The following is an 11978-nucleotide window of genomic DNA, read 5'->3' as shown; positions in this document are numbered from 1 at the left end:
CCAGGACACCCCAAAATCTCCCTCCCCAAGGGGCTGGGACCCCATAGAATGAGCCCCCCCCACCTTGAGACCCCAATTAAACCCCCCTGACACCCCCAAATCCCCCTCCCCAAGGGGCTGGGACCCCATATAATGACACCCCCCACCTTGAGACCCCCCCTCAAAGACCCTCCAGACCCCAATAACCCCCCAGGACACCCCAAAATCCCCCTCCCCAAGGGGCTGGGACCCCATAGAATGAGCCCCCCCCACCTTGAGACCCCAATAACCCCCATGGACACCCCCAAATCTCCCTCCCCAAGGGGCTGGGACCCCATACAATGACCCCCCCCACCTTGAGACCCCAATAACCCCCATGGACACCCCAAATCTCCCTCCCCAAGGGGCTGGGACCCCATAGAATGACCCCTCCCCCCCACCTTGAGACCCCAATAACCCCCATGGACACCCCCAAATCCCCCTCCCCAAGGGGCTGGGACCCCATAGAATGAGCCCCCCCCACCTTGAGACCCCAATAACCCCCCTGACACCCCAAATCTCCCTCCCCAAGGGGCTGGGACCCCATAGAATGAGCCCCCCCCACCTTGAGACCCCAATAAACCCCCCTGACACCCCCAAATCCCCCTCCCCAAGGGGCTGGGACCCCATATAATGACACCCCCCACCTTGAGACCCCCCCTCAAAGACCCTCCAGACCCCAATAACCCCCCAGGACACCCCAAAATCTCCTCCCCAAGGGGCTGGGACCCCATAGAATGAGCCCCCCCCCACCTTGAGACCCCCAAACCCCATGGACACCCCAAATCTCCCTCCCCAAGGGGCTGGGACCCCATAGAATGACCCCCCCCCACCTTGAGACCCCAATAACCCACCCTGGCACCCCCAAAACCCCCTCCCTAAGGCCCCCCCCCCCCCATCACATGCATAACCGCCCCCCCCGCAGAGAAGAGGGTGGAAGCAGATGGTGCTGGGGGGTGTGGAGGGGGAAGAGCTCATTAAGGCGCATTAACATCGAGGTTAATTAATCACGGGGTCGGGGGGGTGGGGGGGAAGGATGTGCCCCCCCCCCCCCAAAACTGGGAGCAAAGCCAAGAGACCTATGGCAGCAGATGGAGGAACTACAACTCCATGAGGCTTTGCGCGCCCGCCCCCGCCTGCGGCGAAGCCCCGCGCGCCGCGAGGCATCATGGGAAAGCGAGTCCGGAAAGGGGTTTAGGGAGGAGCAGTAATAGAGCTGGTTATAGAAGGGGGTGGGGGGGGGGCAAATAAGGGGGGAGGGGGGCAAAAAGGGGGGGTCAGGGGGGTAAAAGGGGACAAGGGGGGGCAAATAGAGCCCGGGGGGCAATTAGGGGGGCAAAAAATGAGGGGAAAGGGGGGTAAATGGAGACAAGGGGGGGTAAAAATGGGAAAGGGGGTAAAAAGGGGGGGGTAGGAGGGTAAAAGGAGACAAGGGGGGGCAAATAGAGCCCCGGGGGGCAATTGGGGGGGCAAATAGGGTTAAGGGGGGGGGCAAATAGAGGCCGGGGGGGCAATTAGGGGGGCAATGGGGGTAAAAAATGAGGGAAAAGGGGGTAAAAAGGGGGGGTCTGGGGGGTAAAAGGAGACTGGGGGGCAAATAGGGTTAAGGGGGGGGCAAATAGAGGCCGGGGGGGCAATTAGGGGGGCAAAAGGGGGCTAAATAATAGGGGAAAGGGGGGTAAATGGAGACAAGGGGGGTAAAAAAATAGGGAAAGGGGGTAAAAAGGGGGGGCTGGGGGGTAAAAGGACTCTGGGGGGGCAAATAGGGTTAAGGGGGGGCAAATAGAGCCCCGGGGGGGCAATTAGGGGGGGCAAATAGGGTTAAGGGGGGGCAAAAAATGAGGGAAAAGGGGGTAAAAATAGGGAAAGGGGGTGAAAAGGGGTAAAAAAAGGGGGTCAGGGGGGTAAAAGGGGACAAGGGGGGGCAATTAGAGCCCGGGGGGGCAATTAGGGGGGGTAAAAAGGGGTGACCCCCCCCCCCCCCCAAATCAACCAGAGACTCCAGGGCTCTAGAAAAGCCTTTTAATAACCCACCGGGAGGAGGTTTTTGGGGTGATTTCTCTCCTTTTTTGGTGTTTTTCATTATAATTTAAATAACTTAAAGCAAAAAAAAAAAAAAAAAGGGGGGGGGACCCCCCCAAACCCCCAAATTTCCACCCCCCCGAACCCCAAAACCACAAAAAATCGGGGGGGGGATCATTTTTTCCTCCCAAAATTAAGATTTTTGGGGGGTTTGGGGCCCCCCCCGTAAATTTTTGAGGTTTATTAGGAAGCCCCCCCATTTTTCTTGGGGTCCCCCCAAGTTTTTGGGGCCCCCATGGGACCTTTTGAGGCTTATTGGGGCACCCCCCCCATTTTTTTGGGGTCACCCCCAAATTTTTCGGGCCCCCATAAATTTTTTTGGGGATCCCCATAAATTTTAAGGGTTTTTTTCTGATTTTTTGGGGCCCCCCCGCAAATTTTGAGGGGTTTTTGGGGGCCTCCCCCCCAAATTTTGGGGTTTAGTTTGGATTTTTTTGAGGCCCCCCCCAAATTTGGGGTTTTTTTTTTGGAGATTTGTGGATTTTTTTACAAATTTTGGAATTTTTGGGGGTTTTTTTGATTATTTTTTTTCAATTTTTTTGGGTTTTTAAATATTTTTTTAAAATTTTTTTGGTTTTTTAAATTTTTTTTTTCAATTTTGGGGTTTTTTTTAATTTTTTTTCAATTTTTGGGGTTTTTTTTGATTTTTTTTCAATTTTTGGGGGTTTTTTTGATTTTTTTTTTGAGTTTTTGGGGGTGTTTTGGGATTTTTTGGCCTTTTTTAAAGATTTTTTTTTATTTTTGGGGGGTTTTAAAGATTTTTTTAGGGTTTTTTTCTATTTTTGAGGGGTTTTTTTTACATTTTTTGCAATTTTCGCGGGTTTTTCGCCTCCTAAAGCCTCCTCAGCGCTCGTTTCTTGTCGTTTTTCTTCTTTTTCTCGGGGTTTTTCTTCTCCCCGGCGTGTTTTTTGGGGCTCGGCCCGTCGGGGGGGGCCGGGGGGGACCCCGAAGCCGCCCCCGAAGCTTCTTGGGGGGCTCGGGGGGGGCCCCGAGCGTGGATTTCAGTCAAAAGTCGAGCTCGAGCGGCGTAACCCTCGTAATCCTCGAGGAGCAGCCGCCCCGCTTCCTCGTTCAGAGCCGATTCGGGGTTCGGGTGGATCAGGAGGCACTTGATTGTCTGGAAAAATGAAAAAAAAGGGGGTTCAGGGGGGGTCCCCAAAAATTTAGAGCCCCCCCACCAGACCCCAGGACCCTAAAATCCTTCTTAGAAGCCTCCAAGAGCCCAAAATCCTTCTTAGATCCCACGCGGGAAGCCAAAAATCCAAGTTTTTCAATCCAGTTCTGCTCCAGAGCATCGAAATTCGCATCTAGACACCCCAAAATCCCTCTCAGCCCCCCCAAAATCCCTCTCAGCCCCCCCAAAACCCCTCTCAGACCCCCCCTGAACCCCAAAATCCTGCTTAGACCCCACCCAGGAAGCCAAAAATCCAAGTTTTTCAATCCAGTTCTGCTTCAGAGCATCGAAATTCGCATGTAGACACCCCAAAATCCCTCTCAGCACCCCCAAAATCCCTCTCAGCCCCCCCAAAACCCCTCAGGACCCCCAAAAATCCCTCTCAAACTCCCTCCAGACCCCAAAATCCTTCTTAGATCCCACCCAGGAAGCCAAAAATCCAAGTTTTTCAATCCAGTTTTGCTTCAGAGCATCGAAATTCGCATCTAGACACCCCAAAATCCCTCTCAGCCCCCCCAAAATCCCTCTCAGCACCCCTAAAATCCCTCTCAGACCCCCACAAACCCCTCTCAGCCCCCTCTGTATCCCCCCTAGGACCCCAAAACCCCTCTCAGCCCCCCAAAACCCCTCTCAAGACCCACCCAGGACCCCCAAAATCCCTCTCAGCCCCCCCAAAACCCCTCTCAGCCCCCCCTGTATCCCACTAGAACCCCCAAAAACCCTCTCAAGACCCCCCCAGGACCCCTCTCAGCCCCCCCAGGACCCCCGAAACCCCTCTCAAAACCCCCCCAGGCGCCCCAAAACCGCTCTCAGCCCCCCCAAAACCCCTCTCACGACCCCCCAGGAGCCCCAAAATCACTCTCAGCACCCCTCTATCCCCCCCTAGGACCCCCAAAACCCCTCTCAAGACCCCCTAGGACCCCCAAAACCCCTCTCAGCCCCCTCTGTATCCCCCCTAGGAGCCCCGAAACCCCTCTCAAGACTCCCCAGGACCCCCAAAATCGCTCTTAGCTCCCCCAAAACCCCTCTCAAGACCCCCCAGGACTCCCAAAATCCCTCTCAGTCCCCCCTGTGTCCCCCCTAGGACCCCCAAAACCCCTCTCAGCCCCCCCAAAACCCCTCTCAAGACCCCCCAGGACCCCCAAAACTCCTCTCAGTCCCCCCTGTGTCCCCCCTAGGACCCCCAAAACCCCTCTCAGCCCCCCAAAACCCCTCTCAAGACCCCCCAGGACCCCCAAAACTCCTCTCAGTCCCCCCTGTGTCCCCCCTAGGACCCCCAAAACCCCTCTCAGCCCCCCAAAACCCCTCTCAAGACCCCCCAGGACCCCTCTCAGCCCCCCCAGGACCCCCGAAACCCCTCTCAAAACCCCCCCAGCCCCCCCAAAACCGCTCTCAGCCCCCCCAAAACCCCTCTCAGCCCCCTCTTTGCCCCCCTAGGACCCCCAAAATCCCTCTCAGCCCCCTCTGTATCCCCTCTGGGACCCCCGAAACCCTTCTCAAGACCCCCCAGGACCCCTCTCAGCACCCCCAGGCCCCCCGAAACCCCTCTCAAAACCCCCCCAGGCCCCCCAAAACCCCTCTCAGCCCCCCCTGTGCCCCCCTAGGACCCCCAAAATCCCTCTCAGCTCCCCCTGTATCCCCCCCAGGACCCCTGAAACCCCTCTCAAAACCCCCCCAGGCCCCCCAAAACCCCTCTCAGCCCCCCCTGTGCCCCCCTAGGACCCCCAAAATCCCTCTCAGCTCCCCCTGTATCCCCCCCAGGACCCCTGAAACCACTCTCAAGACCCCCCAGGAGCCCCGAAACCCCTCTCAAGACCCCCCAGGACCCCCAAAACCCCTCTCAGCCCCCCCTGTATCCCACTAGAACCCCCAAAACCCCACTCAAGACCCCCCAGGACCCCTCTCAGCCCCCCCAGGACCCCCGAAACCGCTCTCAGCCCCCCCAAAACCCCTCTCAAGACCCCCCAGGACTCCCAAAATCCCTCTCAGTCCCCCCTGTGTCCCCCCTAGGACCCCCAAAACCCCTCTCAGCCCCCCAAAACCCCTCTCAAGACCCCCCAGGACTCCCAAAATCCCTCTCAGTCCCCCCTGTGTCCCCCCTAGGACCCCCAAAACCCCTCTCAGCCCCCCAAAACCCCTCTCAAGACCCCCCAGGACCCCTCTCAGCCCCCCCAGGACCCCCGAAACCCCTCTCAAAACCCCCCCAGGCCCCCCAAAACCCCCCTCCCTCACCAGCAGGACGTGCCGCAGCCCCAGCTCGGCCCTCCAGTCCCTTTTGAGGACGTTGACGCAGATCTCGCCGCCGGGTCCCACGTTGGGGTGAAAGATCTTGGTGAGGAAAAAACCTTTCGGGGGGGAGGCTGGAAATTCCTTTCCCAGCACCAGCTTCATCCGGAAAACACCCCCGGCGTAGGGGGTGCCCTCTGCGGGGGGGACCCCAAAAAAGAAAGAAAGAAAAGGTGGGTGAGGAGGGAGCCCCCAAGCCCGTGGGAAGCAGGGGGAAGGGATTTAGGGGGGATTAAAAGGGTTTTTTTGGGGGGAGGAGGGAGTTTTGGGGGGGTTAGGAGGGGTTTGAGGGGGATTTGGGGGTGCGGGAGGGATTTGGGGGGGATTGAGGAGAATTTGGGGGTGCAGGAGGGATTTGGGGGATGCAGGAGGGATTTGGGGGGGATTGAAGAGAATTTGGGGGTGCAGGATGGATTTGGGGGAAGATTGAGGAGAATTTGGGGGTGCAGGAGGGATTTTGGGGGGATTGAAGAGAATTTGGGGGTGCAGGAGGGATTTGGAGGGGTTCTGAGGAGAATTATGGGGTGCAGGAGGGATTTAGGGGGGGATTGAAGAGAATTTGGGGGTGCAGGAGGGATTTGGGGGGATGCAGGAGGGATTTTGGGGGGGATTGAAGAGAATTTGGGGGTGCAGGAGGGTTTTGGGGGGAATGAGGAGAATTTGGGGGTGCAGGAGGGATTTAGGAGTGGAATGAAGAGGACTTGGGGGTGCAGGAGGGATTTGAGGGGGTACAGGAGGGATTTGGGGGGGAATGAGGAGAATTTAGGGGAGCAGGAGGGATTTGGGGGGAGATTGAGGAGAATTTGGGGGTGCAGGAGGGATTTGGGGGAAGATTGAGGAGAATTTGGGGGTGCAGGAAGGATTTGGGGGGGTGCAGGAGGGATTTGGGGGAGATTGAGGAGAATTTAGGGGTGCAGGAGGGTTTTGGGGGGTGCAGGAGGGATTTGGAGGGGTTCTGAGGAGAATTTAGGGGTGCAGGAGGGTTTTGGGGGTGCAGGGATTGAGAATTTGGGGATCCAGGAGGGTTTGGGGGGGGGGTTAGAGAATTTGGGGGTGCAGGAAGGAATTGGGGGGGGCAGGGATTGAAGATTTGAGGACACAGAATATTTTTGGGGGGGGGCAGTGGAATTAAATGGAATTAAATTGAGTTAAATGGAATTAAATTGAATTAAATGGAATTAAATGGAATTAAATTGGAGCTGGAGGGGTTTGGGGGTGCAAAGGGGGATTGGGGGGGGCACAAAAAGGATTTGGGGGGCTGTTTATTTTTGGGGGGGGGTCCTACCGGGCCCTTCGATGGCGACTTGGACGTCGGTGACGTCTTCCTCGTTAGGAAAAAGTTTGATGCCGGCGGGGGGGTCGGCGCTGAGCGTCGCCAGCTCCCGATAAACGAGGCGTAAGATGTGGGGGGGCAGGTTCTCCACGTTGGAATTCTGAAAAAAAAAAAAAAAAAAATATATTGGGGTTCAGGGGGGGTCCCCACAATTTCCAGACCCCAAAAATACCCCTAGATCCCATGAAACCCCTCCAAACCCCATAAAATAGCCCTAAAGCCTTTAGAAAAAGGAGAAAAAGTTGTGCCCCCCCCCCAAAAAAATAAATATAAGGGTCTTCCCTAAGTCTAGAGGACCCCCAAAAGCTCAAAGAGCCCCCCAAAAAGCCCACAGGGCCCCCCAAAACTCACCTGCCAAGCGGCACCGCGAGGCTCCTGGAAGATTGGGGGGGAGGGATTAAAAAATGAGGGGAAGAAAGGCGGGGGGACACCCCAAAATGTGTTAATGCTCCCCCCCAAATCCATCCTGAGACCCATAAGAGCCCGGTTCCCCCCCCAGTGACCCCCAATTCCCCCTCAGTGACCCCCAATATCCCCTCAAGTCCCCCAATATCCCCTCAGTGACCCCCAATTCCCTCCCAGTGACCCCCAATATCCCCTCAGTGACCCCCAATTCCCCCTCAGTGACCCCCAATATCCCCTCACGTCCCCCAATTCCCCCTCAGTGACCCCCAATTCCCTCCCAGTGACCCCCAATATCACCTCATGTCCCCCAATTCCCTCTCAGTGACCCCCAATATCCCCTCATGTCCCCCAATTCCCCCTCAGTGACCCCCAATAGCCCCTCACGTCCCCCAATTCCCCCTCAGTGACCCCCAATATCCCCCCAAGCCCCCCAGTTCTCCCTCATATCCCCAATTCCCCCCTCAGTGGTCCCCAATTCCCCCTCATGCCCCTCAATTCCCTCCCAGAGACCCCCAATTCTCTCCCACTGACGCCCAACTCCACCTCAGTGACCCCCAATCCCCTCCCAGTGACCCCCAACTCCCCCCCCATGGACTCAATTCCCCCTCAGCGACCCCCAATATCCCCTCACGTCCCCCAATTCCCCCTCAGTGACCCCAATATCACCTCACGTCCACCAAATCCCCCTCAGTGACCCCCAACTCCCTCTCACAGACTCAATTCCCCCTTAGTGATCCCCAATATCCCCTCACGTCCCCAATTCCCCCCTCAGTGGCCCCCAATAGCCCCCTCAAGCCCCCCAATTCCCTCCCAGTGACCCCCAACTCCCCCCCATGGACTCAATTCCCCCTCAGCGACCCCCAATATCCCCTCATGTCCCCCAATTCCCCCTCAGTGACCCCCAATACCCCCCCACAAGCCCCAAATTCCCCCTCAGTGACACTCAACTCCCTCTCAGTGACCCCCAAGTCCCCCTCAGTGACCCCCAATATCCCCTCACGTCCCCCAGTTCCCCCTCAGTGAACCCCAAACTCCCCTTCCAAACCCCCAGTTCCCCCTCAGCGACTTCCATTCCCCCTCAGTGACCCCCAATTCCCCCTCAGTGACCCCCAAACTCCCCCTCCAAGCCCCCAATTCCCCCTCAGTGACCCCCAATAGCCCCTCACGTCCCCCAGTTCCCCCTCAGTGACCCCCAGTTCCCCCTCAGTGAACCCCAATATCCCCTCACGGACTCAGTTCCCCCTCAGTGACCCCCAATATGCCCTCACGTCCCGCAGTTCCCCCTCAGTGCCCCCCAATATCCCCTCACGTCCCCCAATTCCCCCTCAGTGACCCCCAATTCCCCCTCAGTGACCCCCAGTTCCCCCTCAGTGAACCCCAATATCCCCTCACGGACTCAATTCCCCCTCAGTGACCCCCACTATCCCCTCACGTCCCCCAATTCCCCCTCAGTGACCCCCAACCCCCCCCAACTCACCATGGCGCCGGGCCCAGGCCGGAGCCGCTCTCCCTTTCCCCCCCCGACGAAGCGGGGGCTGCTCGAGGGGGTCCCGGGGGTTGGGGGTGGTCGGGACCCCCCCTCCCTCCTCTCCCCCTGGGGGTTCGCGGAGCCCCCGCTGCCTCCTCCTCCTCCTCCTCTTCCTCCTTCTCCTCCGCTGCCGCTCACGGCCCCGCGCAACCCGCGCCTCTCCCCGCCCCTTTATGACCTCGTAAGCCCCGCCCCCTTCCGGCTACAGCCAATGGGAGAGCGCGGCGCGCGGATGGGCGGGAAAACGAGCCAATGGGAAGAGGGGGAAAAGGCGGGAGGAGAGCGCTGATTGGCGCGTTCGGAAAGGCGGAAGCGGCGGCGGCCGCAACGGTCGCAGGAAGGGGCGGGGCTTCCGGCGGGGAGGGGGTTTGAAAGGGAGGATTGGCGGGAGCGGCGGCCAATGGGAGGGGAGGGGAGAGGGGGCGGGACTTCCGGTTAAAGGCGCCGCTTTAGATGATTGACAGCTCCGCGAGCCAATCAGAGCGCGGGGAGCGGGGGTGGGGGGCCGGGGCCCCCCAAAAGCCACAGAGACCCCCCCCCCAATGCACCCCAAAACCCAAGGACCCCCCCTAAAACCCCCTCAGGGACCCCCCAATGCACCCCCAAACCCAAGGACCCTCTGACCCTCCCCCAGGGATGCCTCAATGCACCCAGAAACCCAGGGACCCCCCCAAAGAACCCTCTGACCCCCCCCTAGGGACTCCCCCATGCACCCCAAAACCCAAGGACCCCCCCAAAGGACCCTCTGACCCCCCCAAACCCCCCCTAAGGACCCCTCAATGCACCCCAAAACCCAAGGACCCCCCTAAACCCCACCAGGGACCCCCCCCATGCACCCCAAAACCCAAGGACCCCGCTAAAACCCCACCAGGGACCCATTAGTGCACCCCAAAACCCAAGGACCCCCCCTAAAACCCCCTCAGGGACCCCTTAGTGCACCCCAAAACCCAAGGACCCCCCCTAAACCCCCCCAGCAGGGACCCCCCAATGCACCCCAAAACCCAAGGACCCCCCCCAAGGGACCCTCTGACCCCCCCAAAGACCCCCAGGGACCCCTTAGTGCACCCCAAAACCCAAGGACACCCCCCCCAGGGACCCCTAGTGCACCCCCAAAACCCAAGGACCCCCCCAAAGGACCCTCTGACCCCCCCCCAGGGACCCCCCCATGCACCCCAAAACCAAGGAGCCCCCCAAAGGACCCTCTGACCCCCCCAACCCCCCCCCAGGGACCCCCCCAATGCACCCCAAAACCCAAGGACCCCCCCAAAGGATCCTCTGACCCCCCCAAACCCCCCCCAGGGACCCCCCCATGCACCCCAAAACCCAAGGGACCCCCCCTAACCCCCCCCAGGGACCCCTTAGTGCACCCCAAAACCCAAGGACCCCCCCCAACCCCCCCCCCAGGGACCCCTTAGTGCACCCCAAAACCCAAGGACCCCCCCTAAAACCCCCCCCAGGGACCCCCCCATGCACCCCAAAACCCAAGGACCCCCCCAAAGCCCCCCCAGGGACCCCTTAGTGCAAGGACCCCCCCCAACCCCCCCCCCAGGGACCCCCCCATGCACCCCCAAACCCAAGGACACCCCCCCCAGGGACCCCTTAGTGCACCCCAAAACCCAAGGACACCCCAAAATTACCCCCCCAGGACCCCCCCCCCCCCAAAAATCCAGGCGGGGGGAGGGGCTGGAATTGTCACTTTATTCCCCCCCCCAAAAAATTTTTGCTTAAATTAGGGGGTCCCCCCCGTCCCCCCCCTTTTTTTTGGGGGTGCAGGGGGGCTGTAAGGCACGTGGGGGCACGAGGGGGGGGGTCCCCCACTCTATGGCTTTGAACTTGGGGGGCTGAGGGGGGGTCCCCAACCCTGGGGGGGGTCCCCAAATCTGGGGGGATCCCCATTTTTGAGGGGGGTTCCCCATTTTTGGGGGGGTTCCCCATTTTTTGAGGGGGGTTCCCCATTTTTGAGGGGGGTCCCCACCCCTCAGGGTCCCTTTCTTGAGGGGGGAATCCCCATTTTTGAGGGGGGTTCCCCATATTTGAGGGGGGGGTCCCCACCCCTCAGGGTCCCTTTCTGGGGGGATCCCCATTTTTTGGGGGGTCCCCCATTTTTTGAGGGGGGTCCCCAATTTTTGAGGGGGGTCCCCACCCCTCAAGGTCCCTTTCTTGAGGGGGGGGTCCCCATTCTCAGTGGGAATCCCATTTCTCAGGGGGGGATCCCCACTTTTGGGGGGTTCCCCATCCCTTGGAGGGGGGGGGTCCCCCATTTCTAAAGGGGGGGTCCCCCACTTTTTTAACCCCCCCCTTTTACACGGTGACCTCGGTTCGGCTGCTGGTTCGAAGGTGCCTCCCGGGGGGGGGTCCCGGGAGCAGCTGAAGTTGCCCCCCGAAACCTGAACGCCTGGAATTTTGGGGGGGTCCCCCCACTATCCCCCCACCAGACCCCCCCAAACTGCTCTGTGAAGCAGCCTGAGAAATTTGGGGGGGGGGGTGGGGGGGGGCCCAGGTGGAGGGGGGCCCCCCCCCCCAGAGAACGGGGGACGGTGCCCCCCGCCCCCCCAAAAAATAGAAGCTCCTGAGATTGAACCCGACGGTTTGGGGGGGGCCCTGGGGGGGGGCAGGGTCCCCAAAGAAGGGGGGGGGAAGGCGGGGGGGCCCGGCACCCCCAAATCCCACGGGGGGGCCCAGGGGGGGCCCAGGGCTTCCAGGTCGCGGTCGGCTGTAAAGAGGGGGGGAAAGGGTTAAATTGGGGGGGGGGACAAGGGGACATGGGGACATGGGGACACGGGGACAGGGGGACACGGGGACATGGGGGGACAAGGGGACATGGGGGGGGACAGGGGGATTTGGGGCTATAGGGGGACAGGGGGACATGGGGGGGACATGGGGGGACAAGGGGACATGGGAGGGGGCAGATGGGGGGGACATGGGGGGGGGACAGGGGGACAGGGGGACTTGGGGGGGACATGGGGGGACAAGGGGACATGGGAGGAGGGGACATGGGGGGGACATGGGGGCTTGGGGGGATATGAGGACATGGGGACATGGGGACAGGGGGATATGGGGACAGGGGGACATGGGGACAGGGGGACAGGGGGACAGGGGGACATGGGGACATTGGGGACATGGGGACATGGGGACAGGGGGACATGGGGACA

At 60.0% G+C, this 11978-nt stretch overlaps 1 protein-coding gene across 1 annotated transcript; it reads right to left on the bottom strand.

Moving 5' to 3' along the window:
- Positions 1-2026: 2026 nt before the first annotated feature.
- Positions 2027-8977, bottom strand: LOC138735269 (ubiquitin-conjugating enzyme E2 S-like). Its single transcript, XM_069883172.1, has 5 exons — positions 8776-8977; positions 7245-7268; positions 6846-6993; positions 5507-5697; positions 2027-3217 (listed from the first exon to the last, which is right to left on the bottom strand). The coding sequence occupies exons 1-5, from the start codon at positions 8776-8778 to the stop codon at positions 2933-2935; spliced, it is 651 nt and encodes a 216-aa protein (XP_069739273.1). The 5' UTR covers positions 8779-8977; the 3' UTR covers positions 2027-2932.
- Between the last annotated feature and the right edge of the window lie 3001 nt (positions 8978-11978).

This window comes from Phaenicophaeus curvirostris, unplaced genomic scaffold, assembly GCF_032191515.1.
Source record: "Phaenicophaeus curvirostris isolate KB17595 unplaced genomic scaffold, BPBGC_Pcur_1.0 scaffold_639, whole genome shotgun sequence".
NCBI lineage: Eukaryota > Metazoa > Chordata > Aves > Cuculiformes > Cuculidae > Phaenicophaeus > Phaenicophaeus curvirostris.
This window is presented reverse-complemented; position numbering and strand designations above follow the sequence as displayed.

Excerpts from the sequence above, each read along its gene's own strand:
- LOC138735269 (XM_069883172.1), bottom strand. Across the intron at positions 6,994-7,244 it reads CTCGCGGTGCCGCTTGGCAG|AATTCCAACGTGGAGAACCT; the intron begins GTGAGTTTTGGG and ends TTTTTTTTTCAG. Across the intron at positions 5,698-6,845 it reads AGTCGCCATCGAAGGGCCCG|AGGGCACCCCCTACGCCGGG; the intron begins GTAGGACCCCCC and ends TCCCCCCCGCAG.